Source organism: Phoca vitulina, unplaced genomic scaffold, assembly GCF_004348235.1.
Source record: "Phoca vitulina isolate PV1807 unplaced genomic scaffold, GSC_HSeal_1.0 scaffold8, whole genome shotgun sequence".
In the NCBI taxonomy this organism is placed as follows: domain Eukaryota; kingdom Metazoa; phylum Chordata; class Mammalia; order Carnivora; family Phocidae; genus Phoca; species Phoca vitulina.
In genome coordinates, this window is record NW_022589711.1 from 72,380,173 (window position 1) to 72,406,011 (window position 25,839).

At 36.3% G+C, this 25,839-nt stretch overlaps 1 protein-coding gene across 18 annotated transcripts in view; it reads right to left on the bottom strand.

Moving 5' to 3' along the window:
• LOC116634082 (EGF-like and EMI domain-containing protein 1) overlaps positions 1-25,839 on the bottom strand; it is a 649,939-nt gene that overhangs the window by 122,895 nt on the left and 501,205 nt on the right. For 13 of the 18 annotated variants that reach the window (XR_004299846.1, XR_004299848.1, XR_004299843.1 and 10 more), the window contains exon 1: positions 2,414-2,600. Coding sequence is in view for 4 of the 18 variants with exons in the window: in XM_032407258.1 (XP_032263149.1) it covers positions 4,975-5,174 (200 nt within the window). In the remaining 14 variants the exon portion in view is untranslated. Of the gene's footprint in view, positions 1-2,413; positions 2,602-2,966; positions 3,090-4,444; positions 5,175-25,839 lie in introns of those variants that run through there. The other 5 variants (XM_032407258.1, XM_032407257.1, XM_032407256.1 and 2 more) reach the window with 3 other exon arrangements.

Sequence of the window (25,839 nt, forward strand, 5' to 3'; positions counted from 1 at the left end):
GCAGTAATTTACCAGGGGTAAAGAACTCATTACCCTTTTACCAATTCTCCAGAGTATGACTTACTGTCATTGCAAAGATTATCTCCCCAGCCATCTGGGCAAGAGCACTCACTCCTTCCTCCCTGGCATCTGCCCCCATTCATAAGGTCCTCACAGCCCACACTGCAATTGTGTGTGAAGATGTGATTTTCACCGATGGAACTATGATACCATTTTAGTTGGCCCATACTGTCTACATCACTGAAAATGGGAATGAAACACTTCATCTAAAAAATAAAACGAAAGAAAGAAAAGAAAAAAATCCTTGGGCATATTTCCTAAACAGTCTCAGAAGAAGACAATAGCAAAGCAATAGAAATGGTATCTTTTAAAATAGAACTTGGAATATAGATCCTAAACACTATTTAGAATGGTTAAAAGAGTAAAAAGGTAAAAAGAAATTACCATTGATTCTTGAACACAAAAATAATCAACATTTCTGGCACTTCGGTGCTTTTCCTTCCAGGCTTGCTTTATTATTTATTTATTTATTTATTTATTTATTTATTTATTTATTAAAAGATTTTACTTATTTATTTGAGAGAGAGACAGGGAGAGAGCATGAGCAGTGGGGAGGGGCAGAGGGAGAGGGAGAAGCAGACTCCCCGCTAAGCAGGAAGCCCAACATGGGGCTCGATCCCAGGACCCCAAGATTACGACCTTAGCCAAAGCCTAACCGACTGAACCACCCAGGCGCCCCTCTTCCAGGCTTTTTTAAATGCCAAGTTGTTTTTTCTTCAAGTAAACCTTTTTATTGACATTCAATATGCATGCCGACAAGTGCATAAAACTCGTGTACACTTCATACTTTTTTCTCCACGATGTAAATAACCCCTTATAAATGGCACCCAGGTCAAGATACAGATTTTTACCAGCACTGCAAAACCTCAAAGGTGATTTGATGATTTCTTAATCATTAGCCTCACAAATTGAGCACTATCCTGACTTCTATCACCACAGACTATTTTTTTCTTATTTTTGAACTTCATATAAATGAACTTTATATAAAGCAGTCTTTGGTATCAAACTTCTTTCATTTAGTAGAATGTTTGTGAAACTTACCCATATTGTGTGCATGCTAGTTTATTTCTTAATGTCTGTGTAGTTTTCTATTGTATAAATGTATCATAATGTGATTTTCCATTCTATTCTTCAGGGAAATTGCTTTAATTTGAGTAAGAATCGAGAGACTTGATTTCAGTTGTTTTTTTTTTTTTTAAAGATTTTATTTATTTATTTGACAGAGAGAGACACAGCGAGAGAGGGAACACAAGCAGGCGGAGTGGGAGAGGGAGAAGCAGGCTTCCTGCGGAGCAGAGAGCCCAATGCGGGGCTCCATCCCAGGACCCTGGGATCATGACCTGAGCCGAAGGCAGACGCTTGACGACTGAGCCACCCAGGCGCCCCTGATTTCAGTTGTTTTAAGGAACATTCCATTTCAAGTTTTGCTCCTGTTTCTAGGTGGGGTCCTTCAGACTTCCTAATGGAAAGCCTGTCATGTTTAGCAAGGTCTCTATTCTGTTTCTCTTCTGACTTTGAGTAGCCAAAGAATCAGGAGTTTAATTAAGAAACATCAAAGCATTTCCATTTTTATGCAGACACATTTATTGATATTATTCTTATGGACTGACCATAGCATAAAAATGTCTCTGCCATTTTAACCAACTCTTTCTAAAGCAATCATCCAGCTTTGATAGTGTTAAAATACTACAAATAGAGGGAGAACAAAAAGAGCAGTTCTGTTTTACAAAGAAAAGAAAAAAGAAGCAGCAGACTGGCTGCAAACTGTTCCTTTTGAAAGAGGGTATGCTAATTTATTTTGATCAGAAGTGATTTGATGCTTCAGTTCTGTTGCGTGGATGTATAAGAGAAACTGCTCCCATTTTTAAAGATATTTTTCTTGGTCCACTTCAGCATAATGAACAATTGCTTCTTGGCATTTTAAACTGTAGAAAGAATCTAGATTTTAAGGCTATTTGAGGTAAATTTCAACTATATAATAGTGACTTCTAGTGGAGTTTTAATAGTTAGAAGAACTACAAGGTCCCAATCCAATCTTTTTCCCCGTTATGCTAATTTAAAGATAGTTTCCAGCTCTATTTCACTGTATCCACTTCAACAGCCCCCCACACCCTGCACCCCTACTTCTACACATACCTACATAGCAACCTTTATTGTTCAAAAGGAAGAAAAATAAAGGATGGTGAATTTGATAGGGAGCAGTGAAAAAGTAATTTTGGTACTACTTTTCTTGCTTACATGTTAAAACATCCAATGGCATTAAATATCGATAATGAAATTGCCTATAAGATAATTTATGTGAATTACCTAAAAATAAAGAGGTGAGTATAATGAAATAAATTCTTTTACTTACCAATTTTGCTCGAAGCAGTCAGTTCTCCTCAAATATGTGTTTCCTCATCCTCCTCATCTTCTTCATCTTCGTGGTGGGAGAGAGAGAGGTAGCGACATCATGAAGCAGTTGAGGTGGGCTCTTGAATAGAAGGCCTGGAAACCTTACAACTTCTAATTCTTCTTCCTCCAGCTCACCATCATCTAAGGCTAAGGGCACACAGAAAAATGCTGGATTCAACATCCTGATTAAAAGAAGGAAAAACTGAGCAGGGGTTGATGAGAGAAATGAGAGAGTTTGCACCAGCCAGCCAGGGCAGGGGGTGACTGGAAGGTGCAACTCTTTGAGAAGGCCCTTTCAAAAAGTCTTTTGTAAATGCAGGTGAGAAGCAGCAAGCATGAAGTTGAAACCGCAGCAGATTGAACAAAAGGAAAAGGAAGAGCTCAGTCTGTGAAGACAGGAAGGGGAGGGCAGGTTGAGTTAAGGAACATGTGGTCTCTGTTGCTCTCCAAGAACAAGATGAGAGTTGAAGTAGTTTAGAAGAGATACAACGAAATTATTCACAGTGACTTACACATACAAGTTTTTCCATCACTTCCAATTCTGTACCTTTCTTCACAGGGACAGTCCTATGTCCCCACAGAGTTAATACACGGTTGGTCACAGACTATGCTGACATGCAGACACTCATCCGCATCTAGGAAAATTTAAACAATGCCTGTTTTTAGGTGTTGAGAGATAAAATAGACTATGAATTCATGGGCATAATTGTGTTCCCCTTGTCAAGGTTTTGCCATATAGAAGTCATTGTCCCTGAATTCTTCCTCAAGTATAACCTGCCAGTTATTTTTCTTCCACTGATTTCCAAGTTTACTATAGTTCATCTACATAGACAAGTTCTTCCTAAAACCTTGATCGCAAGATTTTGATGAAGAATTTACAACTTAAAAGAAATTCAATGGTCTGAGTGCACCACTTTATAGAATGTTCAGCACTCTTGAATTATTCAGCGTCTATGGTGAAGCATTTATTCCATGTGTAATTCTGTACAAGGCTTGTGGAGAGGGGCACCTGGGTGGCTCAGTCAGTTAGGCATCAGCCTTCGGCTCAGGTCATGATCCCAGGGTCCTGGGATAGAGCCCTGAATCAGGCTCCTTGCTCCGCGGGAAGCCTGCTTCTCCCTCTCCACTCCCCCTGCTTGTGTTCCCTCTCTCGCTGTGTCTCTGTCAAATAAATAAATAAAATCTTAAAAAAAAAAAAAAGGCTTGTGGAGAATTTCAAGATGGAAGAACCCCAGCCCTTGATCTCATTTGACTTACTGCTGGTGTATGTCCACATCTGAGCCTAAACTTTGGTCAATGTGTTTATGATACTAAAAGTTCACTTATAAAGCTGAGTATCTAAGTTTTGCTTCAGATTTTGGATACCTTTTCCATTTGGATGTGTGTACCCAAGTATGTACATTCACTCCATACAATCATCTCTTGGCTCACTCTACTTAAAAGCAGATGGTACATGAAATTCAATTTTTTTTGGCCCTGTTAATTGGATGGAATGTGGTAAATGGTAATATACTCTACTGTGTTTAGAATATATAGATATAGTTTTGTGTTCTTTGCTGTTATCTACATTGCAAGGCTGGGGAGCTTGGCTATCTATATGAAGAAACATATCTATCATCCTCAACAGAATGTAGTAATTTGTTTCTTTAAGCAAAGAAACACTATTCTCTCTGAGGCATTAAAGCCTTCGTACATAATTTTACGTTATTGAAATAGATATCAATTCTTTAGTTCTGCTTTTATTAAAAAAATGTGGTTCAAAATAATATTAATAATCATAAATGAAAATTTAAAGGTTTTATATTTAAGATAAACTTTAAGAAATAAATTACAGCAATGACTTACATGAACCATTCTTAATAGTACAAAAAAGGTGAATTAATACTACTCACCTAAATCTCCTATATTTATATATCATATATCATATATATCATGTATAATATATATATCTAAATCATATATATGTATATGATTTAAAAATCATCTGAAAGGTAAGTGAACCAATTTTAACAAATAAGTTAGAAGATTATAAAATGACTCATCTTAAAGCTTGCATTAGCTAGATTAATATCAGATATGTAAAGGATTCCAGTAAAGATTTGTACTGTGGCTCATGAACTGGCAATCCTTTTGCTATGACTCCCTAATTAAAATGACTTTCAGGAACCAACTTTAATTCCAGTCAAGCTTGCCCTGAGTGATTCCTATGGCAGTGTGCTATGGCTTGCCCAAATCTCTCACTTGCTTATATATATTAAATTAGGTAACAAGGATTATGGGCCAATGAATATTATAATAACTACTTTTAGAGGAGTGATTTCTCGATGTCAATCACTATACTAGGCACTTTACATTTATTACTTTACTTAATTTACCCACTAATCCTATTATTGTCTTCACTTTACTGATGAGGACCTGGGACTCAGAGCAGTTAGGGTCGCCCAAGTTCATACAATAGTAAATGGTAGAAGCACATACAAAATCAAGTCCCTTTAGTGTCAAAATTCTCCCTTTCCTCCCCTAACCCTTGGCCTCAGATGTTCTTCCTGCATGGATTGCCCCATCACATAATGATTTCATGTTAGATTTCAGGAATTTACCATCACATCCATCACCATCAGAACTGATAAAGCCTTCCTGACATCGACATTTGTAGTTTCCTAAATAGTTGATGCGTAGTTGGGCACAGCGGACTTCTCCACTCTCACATTCATCAAGGTCTGAAGGGGAAAAGGACATTTCTGTTATTTAAGAGACAGGAATTGAACCATAGTTCAATAGTGCCCATAAGCCTCACTTCCAAGTTACAACTGTTCTACTAATCATTTTCTGTGTCTCAGGCTACACAGTACAAACATCAAGGAAACTATAACACAGAAAGATTGAGGCCCATGTTTGGATTTATGTTTTCTTGCATACTTCTCTTATGCTTGTTATTTATTTTTAAAATATGTAAATAATCTCCAAGTGCATTTATAAGCACAGAAAAAGAGATATCTGCTATTTTCCCAGTTTAAACAGCAATCTGACTGAATCAACAGAGAACCCGAAGAACAACAACAACAACAAAACAGCTTGAGAAGAGCCAAAAAATTCCATTTAGTGAGCATTTCATAGCTGCAAAGAGGAGGTAGTCTTAGCCTCCATAATGTCTTTGTTCTTCTAGAACTTCAGAAGAAAGAGCATTTCCAAGCAAAAGGAATCCACGTGACTGGCAAGAGAAGTGGTAACCGCAATGCAGGCAGAGGGCAGAAAAATCACTGTAAATATGTTTTAAATGACAGAATATTTCAGGACATTTGCTTGAACTCTTCAATGCTACTTTGACTAGATGGATGAGTGGGGTCTAGGGGTTTTTATCACCACCAGTGACACTATTACCCTGGCATGTCCTATCAGGTAAACAATTTTCTAAGTGTTGGTCTTTAAGTCTCCTTCCACACTACTGTTCTAGAACTCTACTATCCTGAACGTTGTTTCCTAAGACATAATTGCTTGGGAGGAAGATAAACATGCACCAGAAGGTGTCAAATTGAAGCCTTTCAGCTACAAAATCTATTTGGCCTGAGTTTTTAGGTGATCCTTTCTAGCATAATTGGCTGAGGCATAGCGATAGACTCTTTGCCCACTTTTTCCTTAGGTGGACACCTGGGGTTGTGTGGTCAGGGTTTTTGGCTATCCTTGGTTCAGTTTGACTTCCTCTGTTTGTTGAGCTGTTAAGTTGGGTGGCCTGCAGTGCTGACTTTACTAAATTTCACTGTTCTGTAACTACATGAGCAGCTGCAGATATAAAAGGTCAGTGTCTCAATTAACCTTGGAAAGGGTACCAATGTAAGAATTGCAGATAAGAAAAAAGAGAGAAAAAAAATGCAATCAATCAGCCAAGGTGAAGGGTCACCATAAAATATCTAAATGAGGGTCATTTGGACACAAAACACTCTACCTCCTGCCAAATGTCATAAGTAGTGCTGCTCACAAAATTCTAGATGATATTTTTGCCTTTTTTAATATTAAATCCTCGTTGGTCCTTTGGATTAAAGAGCATGAATATAGGGGACCAAAACTTTTTTTAAAAAACTCAGTTTCGTTTCATCTAAAACATTATCCTTTAGGGTTTGGTTTTTTTTAATTTTAAGATTTTATTTTTAAGTCTTCTCAGATATGACCAGAGCCTTTAAACATCCAAGTCTCAGGATTCCCTGTTCTCAACTAGCAAGGAGCACAACTGCATCACATAATTGGAAAATTAGTTCCTCATTCTGATTATTATTTTATGATCCATTTCAGATTCTTCTTCTATTATCATTCCTCTGGGGTTACTTCTAGCTTGTCTGATCTATAACACCCTCAGTCTGGAACGCACCTGAAACCCCATCCTTTCTAACTCATAAGCCTTTCTTAAAATGCCCTGTCTCTTCAAATTTTGAATCATCTGTTTCCAAAATTTCTTGATTGTTTTTTCTGATCTTATTTGGTGAGATTTTGCTTGCTTATTTTTCCCTTTTAATTTTCCTCATCTCTATTTTTTTCCTACACAGGCCAATACGCCAGATATTGATTGTAATGTTACAGAGAAATTCACCTACATAAAAATCTAGCCCCAAATAAAAAAGAGAACATCAATTATAACCAGGCAAAATAATTTGACATTTCAGCTCTAATTTCAGAAAAGCATCAAAAGTAAACCGTAAAACAACTTGAGCTTCTGTATTTGTTCCTCATATATAACTACCGAATAAACTCCAAAGGTTAGAAATAAAAAAATATTTTCCAGGGGTGCCTGGGAACCTCAGTCAGTTAAGTGGCCAACTCTTGATTTCAACTCAGGTTATGGTCTCAGGGTTGTGGGATTGAGCCTTCCGTCAGGGGCCACACTGGGGGCTCTGGGGGGGAGTCTGCTTGAGATTCTCTCCCTCTGCCCCTCCCCCTGCTTATGTGCTCTCTCTAAAATAAATAAATAAATCTTAAACAAATATTTTCTAATAATTGCCAATTGTTTAATGTAGTGAACTTATTGCTGGTCAGATGCTCACATTTTAGAAAGTTGCCTTTCAAATTATATTAACACATCTCTTGGTTTTAGCCCTAATAAAATTTGCATTTGGGTGAGACTGAACATTTGCAGATTGGATGACTGATTTTCACATTTATTTGTATATTCAAATATATTTTAAAAAGCTAATCTTAAAATAAGCTAAAAATTATTTAGTTTCCTTTATGCATGAATGTTTTTATAAAGCATCGATGGCCTTAATCTGTTCTCAGGCAAATAAGCAAAGAATGCATACGTACATTCCGAACAAATCATTGCCTTTACTCTAGTGAATATTTGGACTTAAGGAATGAGTATTATTTATTGTTGGAAATGAAATAAACTTAAGCCATAAACAATATAACATCATGTTGACTGCTGAAATATCATAAATACGCACTTTTCCACATTTTGACCCTGGCAGATGTTCTTTTTCTTTTTTTCTTTTCTAGCTGTAAATAAAAGCTTTACTGAATTGTACTTTTCAAAGAATAAGGAAAGACCAGATTGTAAGTTGCAGAAATTTAGCAAAATTCCAGTTTCTCTTACTCAATAGTCAAATAGGAAGATGGGTAAGAAGGAAGAAGGAGGGGGGGAAGGACGGAGGAAAGAAGGAAGCCCTTTATATTTTTCAGAGATAAAAACATTAGCAAGATAGAAAAATATAAACCTACTTTTCATTACATAAAAATTGGCAAGGGAAGCAACTGGTTTCCTTAAGTTAACCACTGTAGACTGGGAAAAGTGCAGAAAGCAATGCTGGATCAAGAAATACACATAATGATATTGTTTTGGTTAAATAATTTATTAAGCCAGAATACTTCAAGATTCCTTTAAGTTCACTCTGTTACGTTATAGTGCCAAAATAAAAAATCCCAAATACTTAGACATCTGAAATACACCTCTTCTTTTATGATACTTCAATTTGTCTCTAATCATACTGAGTAGTATGAAATGGTCAAAGATGTTTTTCAGTAATCATAATTTTTAAGAAAGGTGACTTAAAGTATCACAAAAGAAAACAAGCTAATATGGTATCAGAATTCCTGAATAATGGCAAATTGTTTTAAGGGCTTATGGGTTCTCTCTGAACCAAAGTACATAGTAATACAGTTTGATGTTCACTATCCCTATTTTTAGTAGGTATTTTTTTTTTCTCAGAAGCTCTGGATTAAACATTTCATATGGAGCAATATTAGGGTGGAGTTTATTCTTAGTTTCCCATATGATAAAAGTTCTAATAATATGTTGGAAAAGTTATCCATTAAGAATGGGTTTGAACTGGGATTTCCAAAGAGTAAAGTTTTCTTTTGGAATGTAGCTACTTGCCATACCAAAGTTGAACATGCACCCAGATCATCACCAAATTAAAAATCAATGCACATGGTTTAGTTTCTGCTTGAGGTAAAGTAGGGTGTATGTGTTGATTTGAATTATGAATTACATTAAATGGTTAGGTAGGCCTTGCAATATTTTCTTGACATAAAACTATTAAGTCCATATATTTTGTTAACATGTTTTAAATCTCCTTTAACTTCAAAGTAACTATCTAAACATAATGTTGTCTTCTGCCAAGTAATCTTTCTTTTGCATTTGTCCAGTAGCCAGAGATACTATTCAATTTACTTCTCAGTGCAGTTTGAGAGCCAGGGCTCATATTACAGCTGTAAGTATGTATTAGAGAGGAAAGGGCTAAGTGAATCCTGGCAAATTCTGAAGATGACATTTACCATACATTACCTATGCATGTTTTCTCATCTGAATCAAGCTGGTGTCATGGTTGCAGGAACAATGCCACCCCCCCCCCAAGTACATGTTCACAATGATGGGAACAACCACGATTATTCTCTTCACAGTTATTGACAATTTCCAATTCAAACCCTTTCCAAAACAAGCAAAAGAGAGTTATTAGCATAACAACAGAGAAACCTGAATATCTGTCAATAATGGGTACATTCTCTGTTAGGAGGATGACAAACTTCATTGGAAATTTATCAACACTCTACACATATAAAAGTAAAAGTCTGAGAGCTATTAGGCATTGTAAATGTCTATACCATATCGAAATACTAATAAACCTATAAATAATGTTAAATTGATGAAGTGATGCAGAAAAGTAATGAGTCCACCAGTGGTTATTAACACTCTTCTTAAATGACAGTTACCTCTGGGAATTCATAGTATTTTCAGGATATAAAAAAGTATGCATATTGAATCAATGATCAGAATGCAAATAGGTTATTTGCCAATTGACACATCTGTTCTCAAGCTAATGCTATGTTATTATCTGTCCTCTTTAGAGGCTATAAGTACATGAAAATACTGTTAAAAATAGCTTTAGAACAAAAGTATGAACACAAAAGCAATAAATGAGCTGATCATATGTAACTAGTATCATGTTGATGTGCTAATCAGTTTTGATGTACATGAAGGTCACTTATTATATAAACATACTATTACTTTGAAAAACAATTTGCTGATCCCCGTACATGCTACTAATCGGAGGCATTTAAGGGGACATGGGTCTCAGCATATGGATACCAATTGTCCTGAGCACACAGACATTATAATCCATCATATTCTTATCAGGAAATGAGAAATAAAGAATACTTTGAATCAGTATTAAAATATGGAATTTGGGGGTTGCCTGGTGACTCGGTTGAGCATCCAACTCTTGATTTCAGCTCAGGTCGTGATCTCAGGGTCGTAAGATTGAGTATTGGCCATCGAGCTCTGCGCTCAGCACAGAGTCTGCTTGTCCCTCTCCCTCTGCTCCTCCCCCAGCTCTCTCTCTCTCTTAAATAAATAAATAAATAAATAAATAAATAAATAAATAAAATCTTTAAAAATATGGAATTTGGGTACTCTGCTATTTTCACCATTGCCCACTATTGTTCTTCATTTGTGTTGCCTGGACACACCTCTTCTTAATGAGAGTGTCCACATTGGTTCATTTCCTTCCATTCTTAACACCTGAAGAAGAGAGACAGGAAAGAACAGGGCAAGGGTAGTTGGGATTGTGGCACTCCTTGAAGGCCTATATTACCATTCAAACTGCCTAGATATCTGCCATAATTCCTGTACAGTGAGAGCACAGATCCTCCCTGATCCCCAGCCTCTAGTCTATGGTAGGCAGCCGCCTTACGTGCTCCCAGAGCACAAGTGCATATCCTTGTCATTGTGCTCATTCCTCTGTGCTATCATCATCTTGCATTACCCAGCTCAAAACAGATGTTCAAAAATAGGTTTTAAGTGATTGAATAAACAAAAGAAGGATTATGCTAATCAATTTATTATTGAAAATAAGAACCTCTTTGGGTTTAGAGACAGCTACTTTAGCACTGAGGAAAATTAGAAAGCTAAAGGAAAGATTGAAATAATGAAGAGAACTGATATTTTTACAATATGTTAACATACACTCTTTAGGGAGACATATTTTAAATTTTGGCTCTTATTCTTGTTATTTCCTGTGGATAATGCAGTTCTAAGACTGCTGGTGGTAATTTAATTTAAATATAAATTACACTGTTGTAACCTTATTAAAAAATGCATGGGACTAAAAAAATGCCACTAGAAGTAAGCTGAGATTTTGTGTTCTTGATACAGGTGCATATAATTCTTCAACCATCTTACTTTAAAAAAATATATATTTTTAAAAAAACTTTAAAAAATGATCCTTGTAGTTTCTCACAGGTAACAAATAATCATTACTTACTCAACATATTAAATATACATTAAATATGTATAGAATTTAAGTTCGACTATATATTGCTTGGTAATTTGGGGGAAGCCTTAACCATGCTGGATCTGGAATCTTCCAATTTCTAATCACAAAATAGTAACAGTTCATTTATAGCACTCCATGAAGATTTAATGTTTATGCTATGCAGTGTTTTGAGAGCCTCTGAGGAGAAATTATATAAATCCAAAATATTATTTTCCTGGGGAAAAGGTAAAACAATATTTTCCTAAAATGTACTTTTATCTGAAGGACACATAATTCATTCTTAAACATCACCACGTTCTGAAAACACTTACTCCACCTACAAGTTTTGAAAAAACTCAAAACACCGGTTTTCACCAAGAAAGTTTTGTGTGTCAGTTAGTAAATATTGAGGTTTGGTGAGAGCTATGCAAAGAACTTAGCCAAATATTCACATAAGGGAAATAAACGTAAAAATACACTTCTACCAAATGTATTCAACTCTAGGGCAAATTGCTTTCCCAAGTAAATTCTACAGAAAGCTTGTACCTCATAAGTCATTAAAAATAATGGCCCCCTTTTTCATGATAACTGAAAATGCACAGTCAGATTGCAAGAGATTTTATTTCAGACATTTGTAAGGTATACACATCTCCTAAACCACTGGCTACATTCAAAAGTCAAAATATTAATAAGAAAGAAAAACCCATCCACATTTCTGCTTGAAAGGACTCCTCAGGGCACTGAGAGAAAAGATTCACTTCAGAAGTTGTATCCTAATTAGTAGTTAATTCTTCTCTCCTGTCTTAGTTAGTTTGCTCTTTAAAAGACAAATATCACCATAGCAAAACTCCCTTGTCTTTAAGCAATAGAAATATATCATCAGTCCTCAAAGCTACATCAGCAACCCAAGCATTAAAGAAACATAGCATTTTGTGCAGTGGAGGAGAATGAAGAATTTAGTGACCCTAAGAATGTCTCTTCATAAGAAAGCTTAGAGAAGAACACAAAATTGTTTATTCATTTTATTTTATTTTATTATGTTATGTTAATCACCATACATTACATCATTAGTTTTTGATATAGTGTTCCATGATTCATTGTTTGCGTATAACACCCAGTGCTCCATTCAGTACGTGCCCTCTAATACCCATCACCAGGCTAACCCATCCCCCCACCCCCCTCCCCTCTAGAACCCTCAGTTTGTTTCTCAGAGTCCATAGTCTCTCATGGTTCATCTCCCCATCCGATTTCCCTCCCCTTCATTTTTCCCTTCCTGCTATCTTCTTCTTCTTCTTTTTTAAACATATATTGTATTATTTGTTTCAGAGGTACAGGTCTGTGACTCAACAGTCTTACACAATTCACAGCACTCACCATAGCACATACCCTCCCCAATGACTATCACTCAGCCACCCCATCCCTCCCACCCCCAACACTCCAGCAACCCTCAGTCTGTTTCCTGAGATTAAGAATTCCTCGTATCAGTGAGGTCATATGATACATGTCTTTCTCTGATTGAATTACTTCGCTCAGCATAATACCCTCCAGTTCCATCCACATCCTTGCAAATGGCAAGATTTCATTCCTTTTGATGGCTGCATAATATTCCATTGTATATATATACCACATCTTCTTTATACATTCATCTGTCGATGGACATCTTGGCTCTTTCCATAGTTTGGCTATTGTGGACATTGCTGCTACAAACATCGGGGTGCATGTACCCCTTCAGATCACTATATTTGTATCTTTGGGGTAAATACCCAGTAGGGCAATTGCTGGGTCATAGGGCAGATCTATTTTCAACTTTTTGAAGAACCTCCATACTGTTTTCCAGAGTGGCTGCACCAGCTTGCATTCCCACCAACAGTGTAGGAGGGTTCCCCTTTCTCCGCATCCCCGCCAACATCTGTTGTTTCCTGACCTGTTAATTTTAGCCATTCTGACTGGTGTGAGGTGGTATCTCATTGAGGTTTTGATCTGGATTTCCCTGATGCCGAGCGATGTTGAGCACTTTTTCATGTGTCTGTTGGCCATTTGGATGTCTTCTTTGGAAAAATGTCTGTTCATGTCTTCTGCCTATTTCTTGATTGGATCATTTGTTCTTTGGGTGTTGAGTTTGGTAAGACCTATAACCACTCAGGAAATTGAAGCAGTAATCAAAAATCTCCCGACAAACAAAAGCCCAGGGCCAGATGGCTTCCCAGGGCAATTCTACCAAACATTTAAAGAAGAATTAATACCTATTCTTCTGAAACTGTTCCAAAAAATAGAAATGGAAGGAAAACTTCCAAACTCATTTTATGAGGCCACCATTACCTTGATCCCAAAACTAGACAAAGACCCCATCAAAAAGGAGAATTATAGACCAATATCCCTGATGAACATGGATGCTAAAATTCTCACCAAAATACTAGCCGATAGGATCCAACAGTACATTAAAAGAATTATTCACCACGACCAAGTGGGATTTATCCCTGGGCTGCAAGGTTGGTTCAACATCCGCAAATCAATCAATGTGATACAATACATTAATAAAAGACAGAACAAGAACCATATGATCCTCTCAATAGATACAGAAAAAGCATTTGACAAAGTACAGCATCCTTTCTTGATCAAAACTCTTCAGAGTATAGGGATAGAAGGTACATATCTCAGTATCATAAAAGCCATCTATGAAAAACCCACAGCGAATATCGTTCTCAATGGGGAAAAACTGAGAGCTTTCCCCCTAAGGTCAGGAACATGGCAGGGATGTCCACTATCACCACTGCTATTCAACATAGTACTAGAAGTCTTAGTCACAGCAATCAGACAACAAAAAGAAATAAAAGGCATCTGAATCAGCAAAGAAGAAGTCAAATTCTCACTCTTTGCAGATGTTATGATACTTTATGTGGAAAACCCAAAAGACTCGACCCCAAAACTGCTAGAACTCATACAGGAATTCAGTAAAGTGGCAGGATATAAAATCAATGCACAGAAATCAGTGGCGTTCCTATACACCAAAAACAAGACTGAAGAAAGAGAAATTAAGGAGTTGATCCCATTTATGATTGCATCCAAAACCATAAGATACCTAGGAAAAAAATCTAACCAAAAAGGCAAAGAATCTGTACTCAGAAAACTATAAAATACTCATGAAAGAAATTGAGGAAGACATACACAAAAAAAGGAAAAATGCTCATGGATTGGAGGAACAAATATTGTAAAGATGTCAATGCTACCTAGAGCAATCTACACATTCAATGCAATCCCTATCAAAATACCATCCACTTTTTTCAAAGAAATGGAGCAAATAATCTTAAAATTTGTATGGAACCAGAAAAGACCCTGAGTAGCCAGAGGACTGTTGAAAAAGAAAAGCAAAGCTGGTGGCATCACAATTCCGGACTTCCAGCTCTATTACAAAGCTGTCATCATCAAGACAGTATGGTACTGGCACAAAAACAGACACATAGATCAATGCAACAGAATAGAGAGCCCAGAAATGGACCCTCAACCCTATGGTCAACTAATCTTCGACAAAGCAGGAAAGAATGTCCAGTGGAAAAAAGACAGTCTCTTCAACAAATGGTGTTGGGAAAATTGGACAGCCATATGCAGAAGAATGAAACTGGACCATCTCCTTACACCACACACAAAAATAGACTCCATATGGTTGAAAGGCCTAAATGTAAACAGGAGTCCATCAAAACCTAAAGAACACAGGCAGCAACCTCTTCGACCTCAGCTGCAGCAACTTCTTCCTAGAAACATCGCCAAAGACAAGGGAAGCAAGGGCAAAAATGAACTATTGAGACTTCATCAATATAAAAAGCTTTTGTACAGCAAAGGAAACAGTCAACAAAACCAAAAGACAACTGACAGAATGGGAGAAGATATTTGCAAAGAACATATCAGATAAAGGGCTAGTATCCAAAATCTATAAAGAACTTATCAAACTCAACACCCAAAACTTTATTTTATTTATCACTATCATTATTCTTCTTCCTTGATTAAACTGATAAGTAGATATACAACATATGCAAATACATAAGAAAGTTGAAAGGACAGTGTATTTGGAGCTTAAAGACCCCAGTTCAAGTCCCAGTGCTGGCACTTAGTAATTTTGTGTCATTGAGTTTTTGTCTTCAACACTGAATTGATAGTTCCCTAAGGCATGGAGAACTGGGAAGAGCATCTTTGGCACTGAAACTGGAAATCAGCAATTCTGTTTGGGGCCTGCCAAGTTTGTAATGCCTATCAGTCAAGCAAGTGGAGATGTTGAGTACATAGTTTGACATAGTCACATGTAGTTAAAGGAAGAGGAGAAATGAAATATAAATTGGACATTGAGAGAGGGGGCAGAGATGGAGAGGAAAACCAGGAAAAGTGAAAACATGAATGAGAAGGAAAGTGATTCAAGAAAAACAGGGGTTAGTCCACTGTGTTGAATGCTGCTGAGAGGTCAGGTAGGATAAAACCTGAAATGTTAACAAGCAGTCTGGCAACATGGAAGTTATGGGTGATTGTGGTTGGGTAGAGATGGAGCTCTGATTAGTCAGGGACAATGAGAGAGTGCAAGATGAGGAGGGAACATTGGCTAAGTGATGAAAAATTTTGATGTGAAGGGGATCAGACTGAAGCTGTAGTAGGGAGTGGCCTCATAGCAGGGTACTTTAAAGATAGGAGATACTCAACCAAGTTGACATGCTGATGAGAATGATCTGTTAGATAACTGCAATAGCAAAGATATTGAGAGAATAAGAGAGAATGGAATCTGTAGTAGAGAAGATGGCTTTTGGTAGTCCTAGGACCTCTTCCTTTATATTAACAGTGGTGAAGCCTTTTTCATGACATTCTATGGGGGTATCTTCAGTCAATTGTTAACTTGACTGGTAGTTTGCATCCACTTGATTGATGATGTAAGAAACAAGGTAAGAATAAAGGCAAAACGGGGATGATATAAAAATTTGGAAGAGAAAGAGAAGGTGTTAGCATTCATTTTGATGAGGATGGAAATAGACATATTCTGATAGTACAGATTGGTCCAGTCATGCTGCATAATCATTTGAAATTTATGGTCCTCAATTTAAAGTAAAACTAGTTCACGTGGTTGTGCTTTGAACACAACAAAATTTACCTGCTAAGGTATAAATATGAAGTAGAGAAAGAAGGGAAGAAGTCACTGAGAGAAAGGTAGGATCTAGAGATGAAAGAAAATGTATTATTGACATACCATGATTACATAAGAAGCAGAAGTGGAGAAATCAGCCAAAGAAATAAGAAAAAAATATTCTGTCGTTTGAAAACAGAGAGAAGAAGAAGGGAATGATTGCATTTGGGAAATATTGAAGTTGAGAAGACAGAATTGGAGGGAATTTGTATTAGACAGTTTTAAACTTAGTAAAACAGGGAGTGTATTATTCATCTATAGGTTAAGTAGTGCCAGTGGAGAAGACATGAAAATGAAATAGCTGTAATAGTTATTAATAGCAGCTAATAATTCAACATAATAACATTTTAATATATTGATAATAAGAGATATATTAAATTGTATAACTGAGCCTAGGTGAGGAAAGGTTAAGGTTAGATGACATGGATCATTTTGTTTTGAGAAAAAAGAAGAAGGAAAGGGGTAGAGAGATGAGCCAGTGAAAGAGATTTCAGTGAGAAGGAGCTGCTTAAAGAGGCATGATGGAAATGAACAGAAACAGGAAAGGGAGAAGGGCTGACAGGAAATATACGCATTAGAGTATCCAATGTGTCAGGCATGGTACTTCAAAACTCCTTGAGTTTTACATTGGAGTTATTAGTGTTCAATTAATATTGCATAACAGAGGTGATGAAGGTAGGCAGACTCTTCACAAAGGATAGCTGTGTGTCCAAAAGAGCCCCAAGACATGAGCCCTGAGACAGTCCTTATTATCTACACTGTGGGTCATTATGCCAAACATTTTCTATTGACTTTGGGCCCTTGTTTCCTCAAACTACAATGAGGGTGTTAGACTTCTAAGATCCCACTCTTACCCTGCCCTCAGTGAAAAACGTTTTCAGGAGCTTCCTTTGACAAGTTATTCAGTATGGTTCTTTTGTTTATTACTCTTGTTTAATACTTGTAAAATGCTACATGTTTCGTGGGCTTCTTTTGCTGCCACTTACTGTAACACTGTTTTCCATCAGCTCCCCAGCTCAAAGCCAGGGTGGAAGGCACAAAAGAAAGATCCCATTGTGTTCACACAGTGGTGGCTGCAGTGAGCCAGCCCTTCAGCGCGCTCATTCATTTCTGAGAAAGAAATATATACAGCAGCTATGTCTTCAGAGCTCAAATTAAGATTTATCTGTAAACTATCAAAATGATCTAAAGCATTCCCTTCCTCTCAACCCCAGACATCAAGCATAACAGTAAAATACAACATAGGTGCCATATTTGCAAATAGGCCAGCTGCTAATGATATCAACTCATGTTGGTCTAATGCTCTCAAACACTTCTATCTATGAGAACCTACTAGTATTTATTAGCTGGGAGAAAGAAAAGGAAATAACTAAAAATTATACTTTATCTATCCCCTAATAATACAGGTAGGAGTCATTGTAATTCGTCTTTAGAAATATACATCATATTCTTCTTTTCTTTTAAATATTTATTTATTATTTATTTATTTGTGAGAAAAGACACATGCACACATAAATGGGGGAGGAGAGAATCTTCAGGCAGACTCCCCTCTGAGCACGGGTCCCCATGTGGCGCTCCATCCCATGACCCATGAGATCACCTGAGCTGAAACCAAGAGTCAGACACTGAACCAATTGAGCCCCCAGGTGCCCCAGGAATATATATCACATTCTTTTTTTTTTTTAAAAGATTTTATTTATTTATTTGACAGAGAGAGAGAGAAACAGCGAGAGAGGGAACACAAGCAGGGGGAGTGGGAGAGGGAGAAGCAGGCTTCCCGCCGAGCAGGGAGCCCCATGTAGGGCTGGATCCCAGGACCCTGGGATCATGACCTGAGCCGAAGGCAGATGCCTAACGACTGAGCCACCCAGGCGCCCCTATATATCACATTCTTAACCAAAAATGGTTATCTCCCTAATTTAAGGTAGACAGGATATGTGGACAAGGCAGACTTGGGGCCTTCATGTGTAGCAATCCATGGTGTATGCTCTACCTGGTTGCCATGGGGCAGTGCCATTTAAACAAGAATGTCCCCTCTTTTTCCTGACCCTGAGAGCCAGTTCCATTCAGTGTAACTTCATTCTGTAGCTCAGGTAGTCCCTGCTCCTTCCTTTCCCCACGTCGATAGGTCTCAACATCATTTTCCTGACTAGTACTTCCTCCTGTACTGCCCTGCACGTCATCTCCACATGTATATACCTATATGTATATATTTGTCAATTTTCCACAAATATTTGATAAGATCCTATTCTGTGCCAGAGAAGTTAGGCAACTGCTGTGTAAACAGAGGACCAAAGCAGAAATGTTCTCTGTCAGAAAAGTATATGAACACATTCAGCAGAAAATCGTATTTTAGTTTTGGTTTAAAGAAGAAAAAAAAATAACTAAACAGTAATTTTTATATCTAATTCTTTTTCAGTTTCTCAAAGTGTTTATCCATCCCATAAGTCAGGAAATATTTTGGTATTTTCATAATTAATCCAAATAAACTGCTTCTCATTTCATGAAAATGTCATGATAAAAATGAAGGATTCTGTGATTTCTCCGAACTTAATAAAACAAAGACTGTCCCACAGGAATGATTTCATTTATTAGTTCTGGTTATGGAGTAATTTGTCACTTTCATCTTTGAACTGAAGTATGTCTGTTTTGCTATTTCTAGGGAACAGAAATATATAACCTTGTATTTATAGTTTCTTTCTTTTTGGTTTTAATTATTTCTAACTACTGAGAACACTCATTTGCACATACTTGCTTTTCAAAGGTTATCCCCACCTTCTGTAGCCTATAATAAAAAACTCCTTGTGTAGTTATGGAAGATTTTGAATATTAATTCTGGAATTCACTTCATAATGAGAACCAGAAAACAAAAGGCATTAATTCTGAAATTACACCAGACCATATTTTTGTAACTAAAAATTTCACTGAGTTTTTATAGTTTCACAAAAATACCTTTCAGAATGATCAAATGAGAATATAAATGTTCTTTTTAAAGCATAAATGAAAATACCTTTCCCCTAGCTGTTCTGACTATTCAAAACTGAATTACCACAAAATTTCAAACAATTACACAATTAAGCTATCAGCTTCAACCTCCTACCTCTACAGGCCTTTTTGTCTTCAGACAGCTAGTACCCTGGGCGACAGACACACCTGGCCATACCATTCTCACTCTGACAGATGTGGGTACATCCATTCCCACCTGTGCAGGGGTCCATCTCTGAAAGCAATTAAGCAGTGATAGTTTATAATTCATTAACTTCAGAAAGATATACAAAGTGGAAGGGTGGGGAAAGGCAAAGAGGGAACTGTGACCATGGGGTTTCTCATATAAAGATGGTAAGGACTCTGGAAAGTCTTTTTCCACTTTCAGATGGAACTAATTCCACAAAAAGTTTCCCATTTTGTGATCTGAACTCCAAAATCGAAACAAATATAAACATGAGTCAGAGCCAAAGAAGAATTAACTTAAGTCACTCTTCTCAAGAGTATGCCTCCTGCCCTCTGGTACCCAAAGTTCAACAGAATCAGCATGAACTCTATGATACACTTTTGCATTTTCTCCTTCTCTCTCAAACTTTTTTACTCCTTTGGGCATCAGAATCATCCTAAAAGGCAAAAACCTCCTCTGGGTCACCTTTGCCTTTGGATAAGCAACCACAGTGTGAGGAGAAGGCAGGCTGAAGCAACATGGGAGAGTCTTAGCCATAGCTGTCATGGAGATGGAAAATAGTTCAGATCTTTCAGGCTGTAATGAACCTACTGTAGAACCTACGGTATAATGTTGAACAGAAGTGGATGAACAGACTTCCTTATCTTCTTCCTGATCGTAGGGGGAAAGCCTTCAGTATTCACTATAAGTGTAATGTTAGCTGTGGGTTTTTCATAGGTTCCCTCTATTTCTAGTTTGGTGAGTTCTTTTATCATGAAAAGATGCTGGATTTTGTCAAGTGTTGTTGTCGTTTTTCTTCTTGCATCTATTGAGATGATCATGTGGTTTTGCACTTTATTCTATTGATATGGTGTATAGTATTAATTGATTTTCAGATGTTTAACCAACCTTATTTTCCTGAGATAAATCTTACTTGGATTTGTTTTCATTATATTTTATGTTTAGGGTTTTTACATCTACACTCATAAAATATATTTGTCTATGGTTTTCTTTCCTGTGATATGCTTGTCTGGTATTGGTATCAGGGTAATGCATGTGTTCTCTTCTCTTTTATATTTTTAAAGAATTTGTAAAAAAAAAATGGAATAATTCTTCTTAAATGTTTGGTATGATTCACCGTGGAAACTATCTGGGCATGAGCTTTTCTTTTTGGGAAGTTTCAAAATTATTAATTTTATCTCTGTACGTATTATATATCTAAATGGATTTTCTATTTTTTTTTTTCAGAATCCAATTCTAGTAGTAATTGGCATTCTAGGAATTTGTTCATTTCACCTAAATTATCTAATTTGTTGTGATATGGTTGTTCCTAGTATTACCTTCTTATTTCTCTTTTTTAAAAAAAAATTTCCTAGGGTCAGTAGTGATGTTCACTCCTTCACTTTTGATCTTAGTCATTTGAGTCATCTCTCTTTTTTTCCTTTGCCAATCTAGCTAAAAGTTTGTCAACTGTGTTGATCTTTTTTTAAAAACAACTTTTGGTTTTATTAATTTTCTTTCTTGTTTCTCTATCCTCTACTTCATTAATTTCTATCCTAATCTTTACCTTCCTTCTTTTTTTACCCTTCCATGTTCCTTTTCTCCTATGTTACTTCTTCCCAGTATGAGCTTTCTAAGAAATTCTTACATTTGAGTCTGCAGACTCAGTGTGCCCCCCAACTTCACACAACATAAAATTTGATGGGCATTTTGATTTTGTCTTCTTTATTGCATCTGTATGTTTTGTCACAGTTTAAGAGATCTACACAGCTATGTTTATACCAGAAACTTAACTTATTTAATCTATATCTCCTACTACCAACTCTCAGGACAATGGAATAGGTAACTTCTAGGTCTCCCAATATGAGGGTTTACTCCTCCAGAAAGTGGCTAGATATAACCTCCCTACAGCAAGTCTTACTACTGTCAGAAGTCCCTTTATTTTGGGGACTGATTGTAACTGTAGTCTCAACCCATTTGAATTAGGCATGGAAGAACTATAAAATAAAACTTCTATAATGCAGCATTTGGTAGAACTTACAACTTTTATTCTCAGCTGCAGGACATAGAAGAACACTTAAAAGTAGCATGGGGGACACAAGTAATATTTTCAGTCAAATTTTATAATGCTTCTTTTGTGTAGAGTACCCTTTTTATAGTAGCACTTAAATGAGACCTGTTCAAATGAGACTGTTCAAATTTGGTTCATGATCATGAAAGAGTAACCATGATTGGGCTTACCTTCACCATACTAGAAAACTAGAGTAAAAATACACGAAACAAATGTTTGTAGATATTGGACAACAAACAGCACAGGAATGGGAATACTGCATGAAGGGAAACAAAGTAACCTGAATTACTGTTTTGGGTTTTGCTGGAGACCATTTCTGTGTTACAGTACAAAAAGAGAAACCAAAAGAGAGCTCAGTGATCCTATTAAATTAAAGAGACAAATCAGAGCTCATGATTATCAAAGAAATTAGAATTTGTGGAGTGCTAGAAGGGGCAGGGGGAGGTGGGGAGGAGAGTGTTATAGAGTGAGAGAGAGAGGAAAAAAAAAACAAAACAAACCAACACTCCAGAAATCTGTATACTGATCCTCTTGAATCTTTGACTAAATACTATTGCATATATACATAGGGTAAATCTCCATGAGGCCAGGCAAGAACAAAGAAGAATTAGGGAAGCTGTAAACCAAACAATTCCCAAAGCATACAGAGGGCCAGGAATCAGTTCTTAGCAGCCAGAGTGGGGAAATATTGTTTAACATATGGGGCTTTCAGTAAAGATCCCCGAAGGACCGTAACTCAGTAGTAGGACTAATTTAACCCCACGGTAAAGTTTATTCTAGATTTATCCTAACAAAGATTCCAAACAGCATTTGACAGGATCAAACTGATCTGCGAGTAACTTAGCTTGGCACCCAGAAAGAAAGCACAATACTTTTTAAAGGAGAACAAAAGCTAGCATTCAACAATGTAAAATGAATAATGTCCAACATCCCATAAAAGGGAATAAACATGTGAACGTGTAGTCAAATGTGACCCATATCCAGGAGAAAATTCATTTAATAAAAACAGACTTAGAAATAATAGAGATGATGAAATCAGCAGATAAGGACATTAAAATAAATATATATATAAATAAATAAATCTAAAAATATATATATCTATAAATAAATCTAATAGGCCTGATGATTTAAAGAAAAATAAGCATTGAGTGAGGAGAAAAATAGAAGATATAAAAAAAACTACCAAAGGGAACTTCTAGAGCAGAGGGATATAAGATATGAAATGGAAAGTTCACTAAATGGTATTATCAGCAGATTACATAATTAGAAAATTATTGAACTAAAAACTTAGCAATATAAATTATCCAAAATGAAGAACAGAGAGAAAAAAAAGGACTAAGCAATTTAAATAAAGAAAGTCTAGTGACCAGTAGAGCAATATTAAGCAGATGATAGCAAATAATTCAAATTTTAGAAGGAGATTCTCTAGTCAAAGGATCAGGAAAAAGCCTAACAAGACAGAAAACTTTCAGAAAATGACTGCCATGCTATAGACAGACACCATAGAAAAAAATGTGATCCCAACACCCACCTATGACATGAAAGACTGAAGGGAGAGCCTAGACTTTCCCCCTCAACAGGCTGTAATGAGGTGTTTTTCCCCCTTCACACTGGGGTGATGTCAGAGGAGACTTATCAGAGAGTCAAGACTTCCACCACCAATCAATGATAATGAGGCCACCCCACCATGATGTCTATGAAAGACATGTGGGAACAGTAAAAAGGCACACCTACACCTCCCGGCCAAGTGGTACCAGTGGAGAGCTAGAACTCCCATCCTGCACAGAAGTAAGGAGGCATACACTTCCTACTTGTGAGTCCTTAGAAGCCAGGTGGTGGTAAACTTGGACTTCTACTCACACTGAGTAGTAAAAGGTGGTTTCCCCCACCCCCTTTCCCCTTCCAGAGTAATGTCAAAGGAAAGCATCTAAACTATAAGGTTTACATAAGATCCAGAATTTAATAACATAATATGCAAAATTTCCAGGTTTCAGTAGAAAATTACTCATTATACCAAGAACTAGGAAGATCTCAAAAAGATTGAAAAAGTGAATCAATAAATGTCAACACCAAGATGTTAGAGATGTTAGAATTATCTAAGATTTTAAACTAGCCATATAAAATTGCTTTAATGAGCAATTATAAACATGCTTGAAACAAATGAAATAATGGAGTCTCAGCAAAGAAATAGAAAATATGAAGAAGAACCAAATGGAAATTTGAGAACTGAAGAACACAATAACTGAAAATCTCAATAGAAGGGCACCTGGGTGGATCAGTTGGTTAAGTATCTGCCTTCAGCTCAAGTCATGATCATGGGGTTCTGGGACCAAGCCCCATCAGGCTCCCTGTCAGCAGGGAGTCTACTTCTCTCTCTCCTTCTGCCCCTCCCCGTAACTCGTACTCTCTTTCTCTCTCAAATAAACAAATAAGATCTTTTTTTAAAAAAGAAAGAAAATCTCAATAGATAGGCTAAAAATTAGAATGGAGAGGACAGAGGAAAATATCAGTGAATTGGAAGATAAAACAATAGAAATTACCCAACCGAACAACAGAAACAATAGACTAGAAAAAAATAAAACAAAACAAAATTTAAAAAAAGAGAGAAAGAAAAGAATGGAGCCTTAGAGACCTACAGAAATATAACAAATATATAATACTGTGGCAATGTCAGTATTTTAGAGGTTAGAAGAAATAAGGTGGGGCTGAAAATGTGTTAAAAGAAATAAAGTTGGAAATTTCCCAAATTTGGCAAAAGATATAAATCTATAGCTGAGTAGAGCCCAAGCAAATTAAACCCAAAGAAGTCTACACCAAGACACATTCTAGTCAAACTTCTGAAAAGTAAAGACAAAAGAAAAATCTTTAAAGCAATGAGAGAGAAATGACACTTTATCTGTAAAGAAAAATGTAAAATAATAGACATTTCATCAGAAACCATGGAGGCTGTGAGAAAGTGACAACATTTTTCAACTAAGGAAAGAAAACAACCCAGAATCATATATGCAGCAAAATTACTTTTTAGAAATGTAGGGGAAACTGAGACATTCTCAGATAAAGAAAAACTAAGAGAATTTATTACTCTAAATTAATGTCTAAAGGAAGTTTTCTAAATAGAAATGATTAAAAATACCAATTGTAAAAAATCAGGAAGAAAGAAAGAGCAAAAGTAAGTAAAAAATCCAATAAACTTTCCTTCCCCTCCTGAGTCTTCTAAATAACACTTACTGGCTGAAGCAAAAATTATAATACTGTCTAATGTGGTTCTAAATGAACATAGAAAAACTATTTAAACAATTATATGTAAGTGGAGAAAAATAAAGAGAAGGGATTTTTAAGGGTTCTGCACTTCACTTGAACTGGTAAAATGATGCCACCAGTAGTAAGTTAGTTATACAGAATGTAATACCTGGAGGAACCAGTAAACCAGTAAAAAGCTATGTAAAGAGATCCACTCAAAACTGCTATGAATAAAACAAAATGGAATTCTAAAAAATGTTAAAGTAACCACAGGAAAACAATATAAAAAATTAAAAAAACCCAAAAGCAATAAACAGAAAAAAAAATAGTAGACAAGCTGTAATATATCAATAATTACATAAATATAAATGGCTTACTATACCAATTAAAAGGCTCAGACTTGAAAAGTGGTAAAAAAATGAACCAACTATATACTCTCTACATGAAACTCACTTCAAATATAATGATATAGGCAGATCAAAAGTAAAAGAATGGAAAATATGTATATATATACATAAAACATGCAAAAACTGATCAAAAGAAAGTAAGAGTGGCCATATTGATGTCAGATAAAGTCTACCTCAGTGCAAAGAAAGTTTCCAGAAACAGAAAGAGACATTATGTAATAATAAAAGGTATAATAAAAGGGTCAATCCACCAAGAAGACATAATACTAAATATATGTACATCAAACAACAGAACTGTAAAATATGTGAAGCAAAAGCTGATAGAAATGAAGGAGAAACAGACAAATGCACAGTTATACTTGGAAATGTCATCACTCTTCCACCAATTAATAATGGAACAACTAGACAGAAAACCATCAAAGACATAGAAGTCAACAACACCATCAACCCATAAGATCTCATTGACACTTATATAATGCTCCAATCAACAATAGCAGAATACATATCCTTGTCAAGTGCCCAAAAAACATATACCAGCATCATTACATCTTGGGCCATAAAACAAACCTCAAAAAATTTCAAGAATTGAAATTAAATACAAGGTATTCTCTGACCACAAA